The sequence below is a fragment of the Carassius gibelio genome, chromosome A19 (assembly GCF_023724105.1).
Source record: "Carassius gibelio isolate Cgi1373 ecotype wild population from Czech Republic chromosome A19, carGib1.2-hapl.c, whole genome shotgun sequence".
NCBI lineage: Eukaryota > Metazoa > Chordata > Actinopteri > Cypriniformes > Cyprinidae > Carassius > Carassius gibelio.
In genome coordinates this window covers 13,587,171-13,601,611 of record NC_068389.1, presented here as the reverse complement: position 1 = coordinate 13,601,611, position 14,441 = coordinate 13,587,171, and the positions used below count along the sequence as shown (strand labels likewise).

General features: G+C 39.4%; 1 protein-coding gene across 2 annotated transcripts in view; it reads left to right on the top strand.

Moving 5' to 3' along the window:
• The window catches only part of ctnnal1 (catenin (cadherin-associated protein), alpha-like 1), a 55,227-nt gene that overhangs the window by 31,462 nt on the left and 9,324 nt on the right, over positions 1 to 14,441 (top strand). Inside the window, exons 3-9 of one of the 2 annotated variants that reach the window (XM_052532604.1) lie at positions 3,085 to 3,272; positions 4,518 to 4,637; positions 7,871 to 7,960; positions 8,837 to 9,007; positions 9,742 to 9,942; positions 12,546 to 12,632; positions 14,004 to 14,162. In XM_052532604.1, coding sequence (XP_052388564.1) covers positions 3,085 to 3,272; positions 4,518 to 4,637; positions 7,871 to 7,960; positions 8,837 to 9,007; positions 9,742 to 9,942; positions 12,546 to 12,632; positions 14,004 to 14,162 — 1,016 coding nt within the window. Of the gene's footprint in view, positions 1 to 3,084; positions 3,273 to 4,517; positions 4,638 to 7,870; positions 7,961 to 8,836; positions 9,008 to 9,741; positions 9,943 to 12,542; positions 12,633 to 14,003; positions 14,163 to 14,441 lie in introns of both variants that reach the window. The other variant, XM_052532603.1, reaches the window with a different exon arrangement.

Genomic DNA, 14,441 nt, shown 5'->3' with positions numbered 1-14,441 from the left:
AGCAGCTGCAGTTATGAAATAAATACATTTGATATGAGATGACATCCGTGAGGCTTTGCATAAAAACTAGATGATTCTGAGAACGACTTATTTCTGCATTAACTTATTTAATAGACTAATACCCTGGAAATCAATGCTCTGTAAATATATATATAGTAAAACAGGCACTGTGTTGGTTAAATGTGACCGTCTCAAAGACTTTACATTTGTCCCTCTGGTCATAAATAATAGGACTTCTGTTCTGTATCTATAAATACAGATAATTGGTGGTCTCTCCCACCTCCCTTCTCATACCTCCCAGGGCAACAACACAGAATTAGACTGGCTTCAAGTTAGTTATCAGACTCCCCACAGTGATTGAATGCTCACCCACACATTTAATCCTCCTGATTATTACACGGGCCGTCCAATCTGTGATGGGCAAAAGTTTAGCCCAAAACACATTTAAGCAGGTGGGGAAAACGTAACGTAGGCTCATTTCAGGGGAAGAAGTCAGTGGTTATAGCTTGTTGAAATCTTTCTTTTGGTTATAGAATAGGAACGAGAGCACATCGTCTGAAGGAGATGAAAGAGAGCTTTCATTGAAAAGGGGAAGGAAATGACCTGTGACTTTGTGTGTAACCGCAGATGTGACGCAGTGGCCTGCATGTCTTTAAATCTAGGAGGCTTTTGAATGATGTAGAGATTATATTGCTATGATTAGCTTTCATCTTCTCAACAGCAGGAAGGATGGAGGATGCGTTTTGAGTATGAGTTTTGAGGTGCATTTCATACGATCCATGGGCCCTTTTGGATGTTTTACGGCCTTTTAGTGTTTTTGTAAATAAATTTAAATATCATTAAATATATATTTATTGTTGTTGTTTATTAAAAAATTACAACAGTTGTTTTTGTAATTTGTTTTAATCTGAATGTCTTTGTTTTTTAACCGACTCCTTTGTGTTATCACAACTAGCATAAAAATGTTATACAATTAAATAATATTTTCTTACTTCTGCACAATTGGAAATTACACCTTGATTAGAGTTGACACACAATAAAAATATTCTTTTCATCTGCCAAGTGATAATAACCTTGATTATTATAATTTTTTTAAGTATGCTCTGATAAAGTTGTCTCCTTCATAACAATGTATACAAATAAATATTGTTAGTTTTTATTAGTTGAGCGAAATGAATTGATTTGTTTTACTAAATTAAGTCATTTGTGTAAAAATGATTATAATGAATTCTCACAAAATAAATATATCAAAATGCTGCATGTGTATTTAACCCTTTTAAATGATTATAGTTTTAAAATTGTATTCTTCTGATGGATTTTTAAGACTGAACATCTGGGCTGGGAACGACAAAGTAGACATTTGAAAAGCAAAATTAAGTGATAAAGACATTTTTAATGCGATCTTAACATAACAAAAAAAATGAAAATCTGTTAGTTTGAATAATAATCAATCCCTGGCATTTAAAAGTATTTTAGTTGAAACAAAGTTGAATGTTTCTTAACCTGAAGGTTGGGAACTCAAGATAAAGTTTAGCTGAGAATGCATTATTTTCTCTTTGTCTTGCTTCTCGGGGACTTCTAGGCCTGACAGGTGCTTTTGAGCTGTAGTTCGATTTTATACTACTTTAATTTAATGAAGTGCATTCAGAAGCAGCAGGTGCATGCTGATATCTCAATGTTTCATCCTCTATGCAAGCCGAACGCCTGAGGCCGTGTCTCTTTAATGCAAGAAACTCTCTGAAAGGAGTTGGCTGAAAATGGCAGCCACTCAGGACAGTGCCACGTCTCTAGTGCCGCTCAAGGGATTCGGCTATAAGCTTCCACAAAGACTCCGCTTCAAAGACTCAGGAAAGAAACAGAAGCAGCAAACAAACAATCCCCTCCAGAAGCAAGAATGTTTTAGTATGGCTCCTGCTAAACAAGAGACGAAAACCAACAAAACACGAAATGTGGGCATTGTGCCCAGTCAGATGACTTCTGATAGGTGTGCAAAAAAAGTAATTTGGCCCACAATGCAGCGTTCTGCACAAGGCACCTTGATTGTTCAAACCACTTTGAGATTCAACAAAGAAAAGCTGTCGGATGTGATCAGGACAGTGTCTTCAAATGGACAAATGTGTCATTGAAATTCTATCTGTATTTCTCAGTCTCTTCCTCTTTTTACTTTTGAATGTGCCAGTCTTTGCATCTCTTTGAATAACACTGCTTTGTTGAGGCACGAGGCACGGAATTGCACTCATCAAGTGTCCTTTCAGTACATTCCAACTGGGACATGACACGCCAGCCCTGCCACCCTGCCCAAAAATAAGCCTGCATATAGTATTTGTGTCTAGACAGGGTTGTGTGCTAGTGGACGCCCAGTGAGGAAAGTGAGATGTTTATTGATGTTTTAAAAAGTGACCACCCAGAGTGATGGATTGCTTTGTAAGTAATCAAATGGTGTGTGACTGAATGGCTTAATGTGCTCTGAGGTTGAATGAACGTATCGAAATGGCATTTTTTGGGTTCAGAGCAGTAGCAGGTGTATAAATACTTTTTGGTTTATCTATAAGTGTTTGTTTTTGAGGGATCTGTAGTGTTTCTCACAGGGCAGTTTCTATGCTAGCGAGGATTTATATAGAGTTGCCTCAAAGACCGTCATTACCATCACAAGACAATGTAAGCATTCTTGCATATGGAAAACTTCCTGTCATAATTCTAGCATGTTCTGATGTTTTTAAAGGGCATTGTTATGTGCTTGCCAAAGCATTTTCTTAGTGTTTTTAATAGTTACTTACAAGACCTGGGTGGTTTCCGTTTGAGTGTTTACTTGCTCAAGTCAGTAAGTAAGTAAGTAAGTAAAGCCCATCCTCAAGTCTCAATAATATAATGGAGAAAATATAACATTCTTGGTTGAGTTTAGGATTTGATCTTATCCTCAAGGCAAGAGCATTGAGTAACAGCACATCCCTTCTCAACAATCCACATGATTTGTGGCATCATTCAGTCCATAATGAGATGAATTACATGCTGAAGTGTAATTAGGGGGTTCGGACACTTTAACAACAATATTTTATTGCATCTGAATATGTTTTTCTTCTGCAGGCACTGCCATAGCTCAGCTGACGGATGTGTCCGGTCTGGAGCAGTGTGAGGGTGATGGGCGCAGCACGGTTTTTAGTGACAGGACTGGCATGGTGAAAGCTGCTCGCATGCTGCTCTCCTCTGTTACCAAAGTCCTGGTGCTTGCAGACTGCATCGTCATCAAACAGATCATAAGCTCTCGCAACAAAGTAGGTATTGTCTGCTGGGTCCAAGTACTTGTGCACTGGCCTTTACAAGCACTCAAAATGGCACTCATCTGTTCCTGTCCAGTACAAGAGTACACAGAGGCACACACAGGCTGCTCTTTGCTCTCAGATGGCCACATATTTAGATTCCTCCTCCTTTGGAGATAATTGGAGAGATATGGCATAGGATAAATTATGAGGTCTGTCTTAACATTCATGTAAGTGAGATGAGGAAGTGGGCATTGTCAATGTGTGCGCGCGCCCGTTTGTGCTCTCAGATCTGGAGCTCCAGTAATCATGTTCAGTTAGTGATGTTTGGACGGCCAGGCAGCAGAACAGCTCTCCATTAGAGAGAAACACAATTGAATTTGTCCCTGACCAGGACTGATAACGCCCACTCCTGACTAGCTAACCGCAAATAGAAGCTTCCCTTATCAATTTTCTCCAATACGGGTGTCTCAAGACTGCTATCAGTATATATAAGAGTTTTCGTTCCTACACATACTAATACTTTGCTCTTTAAGCACAGTTTATGCGTCTGTGACTCAGCATTTATGATCACTACTAATATGTAACTTAACATGGAATGGGGTCTAAGAAATTATGACTTTTTATGTTTTATATATATATATGTATTATGAAACTATTGTAACTGCTGTAGCTATTGAAATACTTGCATGTTGCAGTTGTCCGACAAAAATGTTTAATTAATTTTTATAATAATAATAAAAATTATGATAATAATAATCAGCAATTTTTTTCCACACACCCACACACACAACAATTTTAGTACATTTTATTCATTTTAAAGTGAATAAATAAAAAATAATTCAAATTATTATCATAATCATATTATTGCCTTTTTTTGATTTTGCAAAAAGAGCTAGGTATGACAATTTCTCGTTTTTATCTGATTTGATATCTCAATTATTTTTCTGTACATTGAGATTACATGGAGCAAATTCTTCCTGTTTTTAGTTGCTTAACTGTTTTTTTTTAATTTAAAGACTTTTGGAAAAGATCTCAACAGCTTCACACGCTGTGCTCAGATTTGCCAAAGTGGCTCTGTGCTCTTACTGCATATCAACAGTTGACTCAGTTGAGTCTATTTTTATTTCTTAGGACAGACATCTGAGATAAAGCTCATTCCTAAATAAAACACATCTTATTAAAGCAACCTTTAAGCAATACATTTTTCGCCCTCAGGGCTGTAGCTGAGAAAGACATGGGCTTTATGTATGTGTGCAGGTGCTGGTTACCCTGGAGCAGCTGGAGAGAGTCAGCACTTTTCAGGAATTTGTCCAAATCTTCAGCCAGTTTGGGAACGAGATGGTAGAGTTTGCCCATCTCACAGGAGACAGACAGAATGTAAGTGGCCTCAGACACACACACAAACACACATATCCCCCGCTCACCTTTCCCTCACTTTACAGATAATCAAACACTGATAAGGACACTTCTTATAACAGATGTGTATAGCCCGTGTAGATATATATGTCGGATGATGGGAGAAGGGGAAGATAATGGAGGGGTTTTAGTTATAAAAACTGAATTGTGTTACACACTGCAGTTTCAATCAGCAGTTCTCAAACCCCACTGATAAAAACCTTTGGGGTAAGACCGCAGTGCAGAACAGATGGCTGGAGCGAAACGCTAGTTGTGCTTTTTAACAGGAATTCAAAATTTTAAGACTCCTATCAGAGTGTTTGCAGTGCAGAAACATATGCAGGATCGAGAAATTTAACGGTTTTTATAAATTAATACTAGAATTTTGTTCATTATCAGTGCTCTGATAATGCCTGCATGTGGTCAAAAGCTGATGCTGATGGGCCCCTTATTCAGCTTTCTGAAGACTGAAAATCTTCATTAATTGCTTTAATTGTGATTCGTTTTAAAGAATGAAAACTACCTTTTAATTTAATCATATGGACCACCATAGTCTTTGAGTTATCATTGAAAACAAATCTCTTTATTTTTTATTTTTTACAGATATTCTGAGAAATGTTTAGAAGTGTTAATTTCTTCTTTGTTGTTATGTAGTTCATACTTGTCTGCTATAAATGTATACAAATAAATTTGAATGCAATTCAGAATATTTCTCTTCAGATTAATACATGTACTCTAACAGTTGGTAGAAAGAAGATTTCAGATAAAATGTATTTACTAAATAGTATAATTTGTCATTTTATAGTGAAATGTACGTAGCTCCGCACATGACATGCAGGAAAAAGTAGTAGGCTAAATCGTGTGCACGATTTATTAATTCGTTCCCTCAATGTACTAAAACATGCACACTATTGCATTCCCTCGATTTACTAAATCAAATTAAACGGGATAAAGGTGGCCAAAGGGGGGAAGTGTGCAAAATAAACAGGGGATCTGGTGTCCTCGTTGTGCTGCGGGGTTTGTGTGGGTCGGGCAGTGTTCACAGAGGAAGGGTCCAGGCAAGGGGCGCATGCGCTCCCCTCTTCGGTCCGGGGCGCAAGGGGAATCGGGTTCCTCTAGCGGCCCCATCACTCTCATTGGCCATGCCGCTGGCAGGGGATAGACGGCCCGGCATCCTGGCCCGTCGGCCGTGTAAACGGATCACGGGTCTGGCAGCTCACGTCTCTGGTGGCGCGGGAGTCCCTCAACGCACCCTTCCTGGACTCACGAGGACACCAGTGTGCATGCATGGGGAAGAGACTGGTCTCCCGAGGAGAGACGCGTTGGGCTTTTAAACAGCTGCGGTGATGAGGCTCCATTTTCTTCAGGTGTGCCCCATCACACGCCGCCAGCCCTAACTCGTCCAGCGCCCCTCCTCTCACACACCCACTCGTGTCGGGAGCCTGGTGAAGGGTGGCAATTTAGGATGGGGTGCCGATGACAATCAGGGAGGAGGCAGCTGACTCTTCACATTCCCCCTCCCAAGCGACATCCCCGTCATCTGGGCGCCACCCACACGGGAGTGCTACCATCCTCAACCAGGCTCCAAACGGTTGGAGTGGGTGGGGCGGGGATTCCTCTCCGGACAGTCCTCCCTCTCGCAGCGCGCCGGAACAGGGACAGAGAAACCGGGTTTTAGTCGACAGCCTCAACCAACCATAGGGTAAAATGACAATAACAGAAGTCACTTACCCCTTTTGTGGCTGGGAGGCTATCCCCGGTTTTCCTCCGTCCCAGTCCGGGTTCTTGCGAACGTTTGCGAGCGAGAGCGAGTGACGTCATCAGGTGTTTCCCAACTGTGCTGTCTATGCTCCGCCTTGCCCGCATTCTCCACCACTGTGAGGGTGAAAATGTACATGACACAAGGATCAAGGTGAGTTACCCGAAGGGTGGATTTTTATTGACGACCTTGAAGGGGAGAAATAGCCTACGTGAGGGGTTTCCAGTGCTCGGCCTTCTTCTTTCTCTGTGTGGGTCCGTGAAGTGCGTGTCTGGTGAGGGCTGGCGGTCACACGCTCCTGTCTGGAGGAAACACAGAGAAGGATTATTGCCGAGTTTTTGGAGACATCTCTCACCTCTGTGTTCGATGGGCTGCAGGTGTGACTGCTCAGCCCATAATGAGCAGGTGCAGGTGTGCCTGCTCTGTTTCCAGGGCGATGCTGATGAGAGCTCTCTTATCCCAATTTTTTGGGGTCCTTGAAAATGTGGAAACTCCTAATCAAAGGAGTAGGGTCGGCTATGACTGATGTGGTACTGATTTACATTGGGGTCCGAAAGTCTGCTAACACTACTGTCAATGTCATTTTGGCCCAATATTGGCCATCACGACTGCTCTATCACCCCATGAGGCCATATTGATACAGCAACCATCAGAAACTGGCTTCAGCTGATTTTCCCTGCAGTGCCTGGCCGTGTCTCCTCCTAAGGCCTCCTCCAGAGTTCCATCATGATTAGGAGAGTAGTAATATGAATATGAATGACACTGAGAACTGATAGGAAAGGCGGTCTCGTTTCAGACAGGAAGCATCTGTATGTGTTTGATAATGTTCCACAAACACATCATGTTCCTATCTCTGCAGAGCTTTCCTGCCAATCTGCAGCCTCCATCTTTTCAGTTTTATTCAGAAGGACATAATAACAGATAATCACTTCTCCTTTTGTGAGCCATGGCTCCCAGCCGGGGTGAGAGAGATCAGGTTCCTCTCATTCTCTCCATCATGCACACACACAGTCTGTCAGTCCCAAATCCCTAATGCCTTATGGAGCGTCAAGTGAGCACAGCTCTATTGAGTTATATTCCAGCTCGCCCAGTGTCGATGAAAGGCATTATGTCAGTGCTATCTTTTCCAAGGACCAAATATACCCTTCCTTCTAAGCAAGACCTTGAAAAATGAACACTTAGAAGGAATTCAGTTTTGAAGATCGCCTGACAGCCTGCGTCAGATAGTTAAGATTCAAGTCAAGTGCACTTGATTTGTTGGGTCAAATGAGTTTCATAGGCCCTTCTTAACTGAACTAAATTGATAATACGGTGTAATTCCAACCTTGTTTGTTGCAAGCAAATGATTTATTTTCCATATAAAGTCATCTGAGGTTAAACCAAAGCTAAGATCTCAGAATACTTGAGGCATTGCGTGTTTTCTCATATTTGTCTTGTGGATTCTTGTTTTCTTCAGGATCTGAAGGATGAAAAGAAACGAGCTCGGATGGCCGCCGCTCGAGCTGTGCTGGAGAAATGCACCATGATGCTCCTCACGGCCTCTAAGGTAGGGCTGTACGTTATATCGAAATATTGCAAATGGAAATATTGCGATAAGCATATTGCAACGTTGTGTGATATCTGAATCATTTTGATAATAGGCTACTTAAATCAAAACACCTGAAGCACTCACAAGCTGCATCTCACACATCTGCACACACACACACACACACACACACACACAGAGAGATGCGTTTCAGAAGGCACAAAACTTGTAAAAAATGATTATTGAATGAGAGCCGTTATGTATGTTCACACTCATAGAATACATAAAAGGATTAATCTGGTAGTCCAAGATCAGGCAGTGGCTCTATATTCAGATATATTTATAGTTTTTTTTTTTTTTTTTTCATTTTAATCTAGTAAGAGAAAGAAGTTATTATGAGTAATTATTAAGTAGTAGTTATGTGAAAGTGTTCATCTTGTCTGAAAATGAGGCCTTGACTTCAGCAGAGGAACAGTGACTGCTGAAGTGCTGCATGAATCACGTAAATGCTACAAGGCCAAAGCATTTTTGATGGTAAATCACTTACGAAAAATCACAATAGTATTATTATACTATTTCACCATGGTAATATCATAGTTTCTAGACATGTAGCATGTTACACCATGGTGTCGACGTTCACTGGAGTATGGTGTGCTGTATGGGAATCACATAGCACAATGATTGTTTATTGTCTATGGATGTACCAACATATTACCTTTTGATACCATAGTCTTTTCCATATTTGAGCTTGTCCTCTAAAAAGTTTTTTTTTTATTTTTTATTCTGAAAAATGTAGTGAAGTGTAATAACATCCTGTTTACATGTCAGATTTTGCACCTGCACTTTTGTTGTTCCTCTGCATTTCGAAGATAATTTTTGTTCCTCTTTGCCTCTCAGACTTGTCTGAGACATCCAGACTGTGAGTCGGCACGGATCAACAAAGAAGCAGTCTTCCAGCGTATGCGTCTGGCCCTGGAGCAAGTCATTGAGATTGTGACTGACACGAGGAGCGGTGGGGAGGCCAAAGCACTTCCTGTCAGCATCTACGCTGGGATTAAAGACTTTAAGGTGCAGGTGTAGGCCAAGGGCACTTGGATGACTGTCTCAATGGATAAAGTTTCTCTTTCAGTGACTTCTTTAAAAAGAAGAAGAAGAAGAAGAAGAAAAAAAGCATTGTTCTACCAGTCAAAAAAATATATACTATTGTTCAAAAGTTAATGTCTTTTTTTCTTTTTAAAGATTTTTTTTTTTCATCACAGACACGTTCAATTGGGTTTGGGTTCAAGTTTTTGATTTAAAATAAATCGTGTTCTTTTTAACTTTCTATTCAGCGTCTTAGAGTGATTTCTAAAGGATCATGTGACACTAAGGACGAGAGTAATGGCTTCTGAATATTTAGCTTTGCCGTCACAGGAATAAATTACATTTTTAAATATATTACAGTAGAAAACAGTTAATTGAAATTGTAATAATGTATTTCACAATATTGCTTTTTTTATCAAATAAATGCAGCCTCGATGAGCTTAAGAAATATTCTTTCAAAACCATAAAAAGTCTTGCCAACCTGGAACTTCTGAATACAAATTATTGTTGGTACTGAGATTACACGCTTCACTCGTTAAGGTATTCGACAAAATTTTGAATAAGCAAAAAAATATATTCTGATAGTGATAATTATTTTAATGTTACTGATGGGCTGAAAATTTTTATATGTAATAAAATATAAAAAATGCAGACATTAGCCAACGACTGGTATTTGATGAATGATCGTCTCACCCGATGGTTGTGTGTTTGTCTTTCAGGTTAAAGTGGAGTGTCTGAGAGACTCTCTGTACTGTGTGTCCTGTGAGGCTGTGGCGGCTCAGCTGGAAGCTCTGGTGGAGAAAACCGAAGACTTTACAGACTCTGCCTACACACGCCATGAGCAGAGAGAGACAATCATACAGCTCTGCCAGATCACACGTCAGGAGACCAAACAGCTCATCAACACATGGAGACACGCGGTAAGAGGGACACATACACTCATTATGGATTGCACTGACTAATCACATTAAGGATTGCACTAGCTGTACGACATTGATTTTGAGTCCTTAACTTGCTCTTATATTCATATCTTCACACATGCTTTTCACTTGGCTTGAACATCTGTCCTTCACGTCTTTGTTGTGCAGTGTGTGAAGGATGTTCTGCATGTCTACCCTCCTGTGGAGTAACTGTTAATGAACCTCACACCCTCACTGTGCCTCCTACATTGGGAAAAATAAGTCTTTGCAGTGCAGATCTATAGGAGTTTAATTTTCCTGCTTCCTGCCTTTGATTTCTTGAATAAGCTATTCATTTGCTGTCATTGTGTCATGATATCTTATATTGTGCAGCAGCATACTTTTCAGACATCTTTTATTGATGCATGATTTGTTCTATGTGTGATACTGTGTATACATGTTCTTTAACATCAAATAAGGAGTTTGTGCATAGGTAGAGTTGACTCTAAACCTTCTGATGTCTTTAAAACAGTGTTTCTCAATGAGGGAGATAACATTGGGGGGTGTTGGAAATAATATTTTTTAAATGGGGGACCTGAGATGTTCTCGGGGGGTGAATTTACATCAAACATGTACAGATCCCCTGCTGATTTTGTAAGTTTGCCCTCTTACAAAGAAATTAAGGGTCTCTAATTTTTTTTTTAAATATTTATTTTAATGGACCGAGACAATATCATTCAAAAAACTAAATTCCGGGAAAGGAAGAACAGACTGAAATCTATTCTGTATAAATTCTCCTGTGTATTTACTCTAAAAAAAAAATTTTTAACCAGTCTCTTTAACCTTTAGGGCAACATGTCAGTCTCTGTAGAGGGTGAAATAATTTACTGTAAAAAAGTATTATTATTTTTTTTAAAACAATTTAATGGATCCTTGAATCAAAGTATTTAATTTCTTAAAATTGTAATGACCCCAAACATTTAAAAGATACTGTAAATATAATAATAGTCCTCATTATAAACACAAAATAATAATCTACTTTATCTTTTCCATTTTATTTGATTTGGGGGTGATAATGGGTAGAGGGGCGCTGGCCCACTGATTTAAACCATAGAGGGATGAGAAGAAAGTAAAGAGTCACAAAGACGGAAAACATGAAAAAAATGAATATATTCTCTAATAGTTTAATAGCAGCATTCATTTGAAGGTTGATAACTGACATGGTATTCATTGCTATATACTGTATGGCTTGTGAAAGAAAAACCCTGTTCAAGGAAAAAGATTGACTCACTGCAGTTTTTGACATTGTCTTTCACTGTACATATACAGGAAAATGTCAACATCTTCGCAAAAAGATTTTTGAAATGTTAACTTTTATTATTATGCATTTGTCCGAAGTGACTTCCAATGCTTTAAATTGAATATCCTGGAAATCAAAGCCATAACCTCGACATTACTAGTACCACCATCTCACAAGACACACATGGCGAATATGAATAGTAGCCAAAAGATATGAAATAAAAAGTTTCCTCAGTCAGGGAAAACCTAAATGTAAGGTCATTTAAAATGATTCTTTTCCGGGCCTAGAAAAGTCATGTAAATGTACTGTGAAATTTCAGACACTTATTTTTTTTAAATGTAGTTTCTGATTCAACCATTTCCCAGTTTTCATTAGTCTCATGCAGCCAGACGTTTAATGTGTGCTCCTCATCGCCCACTTAGACAGCAAGAGAACCAAAATAATAGTTTAGTGTGGAAATTTGAAAGAGTCTTTTAAAATTATAGACATTATAATCATAATTCCTGTTCGCCAAAAAGTAATAAATACTGTTGTGTTGCTTCTTGTCCACAAACAGCTAAAAGTGAAATATATGCTTCTGCTTGTAGAATACTAATTGTTAATTTCCAAACAAAACACTGATGCCATCATTACAAACTTCCAATCTAGTGATTTGTTCATCCTCAGAAGAATCACTCATGGACTCTTTATAAACAGACAGGGTTGGAAATGTCCATTTAAATAAGATTTTTTTGAGTGCAACTGTCAATAAACAGACCACGGGCAAGAATTTGCCCTCCTCAAGCACTGCAATTTATTTCTTCTTACTGTCAACCAGTCCTTGAACGACTATGCACATGCCTCTGCTGTCATCAGCCAAAACTCATTTAGAGACTGTCTTGTTTTTCCATGATAATATCTGGGTTGTTCCCCACTTTACTTGTCCACCATTTCAGTGACAGAAATATCAGTGACAGTGTGTTCACTAAAGTGCAATGACTGTTTAAGTCCCAGTGTGATATCTCAGAGTAAAGCACAAGAAGATGAGCGCGCTTCAAACATTCACACGGCTTTTGTGGCGTTTATGTTGACACCCCATTGTGATCCCGTCTGAAAGCAATCCCACCCACCTGTCTGCCTGTCCTCTGAAGGGAAACCTGTGGATAGAGACCGTCATGTCTTACAAAGTCCATCTTTCAGGTTGCTTGGGGCACTGACGCTTCTGTTGAAACTTGACAGCTCTTCAACATGGATGGCGCATGATCAACTGGTTGAAAATCATTCTCCTTGCAGTGTATTAAATTCCCTTTCTATCTTTGTTACCGTTTCTTTTCCCCTCCAGCAGCAATCGCTTAAAGCCAAAGAGGCCACAGACGAGATGGAGCTCTCTATTTTGAAGACCTGTCAGAGTGTCAGTGATCTCCGGCGAGAGGTGAGATTCTTGTGACAAGCTGTGTGCAGGGGATGAATCCCATGAGTCAACGCATCTAAAACAAAATCAAAATCTTTCTTCATAGGCGTCCATCCCAGTGTTTCCTGTATCATTATGCTGAATTTACAGTGCCGTGACATATTTAGTCAAGTTGTGAATTTGCATTTGAATTGAATGTCATGAATGTCAATCTGTAGCCACTGTAGTCTGACTCACAAACAAGTGAGTCTTAGAAGTATATTTCTTGGATGAATGGCTCAGATTCAGGAAATCCTGAGTTCATCATTTTATAATGAATCATTCACTGAATACATTAGGTTACTGAATCTGGTTCACTTACTAGTCTGCAAGTCAGCTTTCCGGACTTTGAAGATGACATGAAATGAAAGCTGCTTTGTGAAACTTAAAAAAGTGACGTGACATTCAGCCAAGAATGGTGACCCATACTCGGAATTCGTGCTCTGCTTTTGAACCCATCCAAAGTGCACACACACACACTGTGAACACACACCCGGAGCAGTGGTCAGCCATTTATGCTGCGGCGCCCAGGGAGCAGTTGGGGGTTCGATGCCTTGCTCAAGGGCACCTAAGTCATGGTATTGAAGGTGGAGAGAGAACTGTACATGCACTCCCCCCACCTACAATTCCTACCGCCCCGGGACAACCTTTCTATTGCGAGTCCGACTCTCTAACCATTAGGCCACGACTTCCCCATAAAATGAGTACAATTACTTTTTCATTGAGACTAAACAACATACTGTAGCATAACATAAATTCTTTAAGTTATTTGTTGACAGCCATTATAGAACGTAAGAATGAACAGAAAAAAAAAAATCGTAGAGGTTCCACAGTCTCTAGATATATATGCAGAATGTTTTTGGAACATTTTTGTGTACAGACTATGTTGCCAAAATGATCCTAGTTCACATAGATCTGCAAACATGACTAAAAAGGCTATTTTATACATGCCAGGCCAGCAGTTTGTAATTAAACTTGCACATGCCTATAGACTGAACATATAATATGCATGCACATGACACTACAGTTTACATAAATTCACATTTTAGTATTTTGCATGTAGACAATAATTATTTACAAAAACTTGCACTTTGAAACCCAATTTCAAGCACCCAAAGCGCTATTGTCATTATGAAGTGAATGAACAAAAAAGTTGTATATTTTTACCTAGTTGAAAACGATGTCGTGTAAATGCCCCATCAGTACAGTTGCTCACCGGTTGTTCATACACTTCATATGATTCATATTGCTCATTTTGCTTGTAACAAATAAAAACATTGAAGTATGTTGCTGGAACAATATTGTCTTGTTTTGCATGGAATTAATACCAATACTTGGGGAATTTTGGTTCAGCTTCATAGGGTAGCGGTGGGAAGGGCCACTGAGCTGCTGAAACTGCATTCAGATCATCTGGTGCTGCAGGCCCTGAAGGCCTCCGGTGGGGATGGAAACCTGGAGGCCGTAGCTGATTATGCCGGCACACTGACCGAACACAAAGAGCAACTGGTGGAGGTGAGCGATTCTATTTAATATTATTAGTTCTGACAAAGATACCAATGTGACAGCAGGGCCAATTTACACCATTGTTGAATATTGACACAATAATACAAAATTAAATTATAAACTCATTATTATTCACTAACCTCAATGTTAATATGGGAATGATTATACTTATTATATTCCATTATATGTGCATTCAGCTGCTTATTGTCAGATTGATGCATCTTGGTGCGTTTAATAATACCTTTATAGTATAATCTTCTAAAGTGTTTGAATTGTACTGTAGGGTTA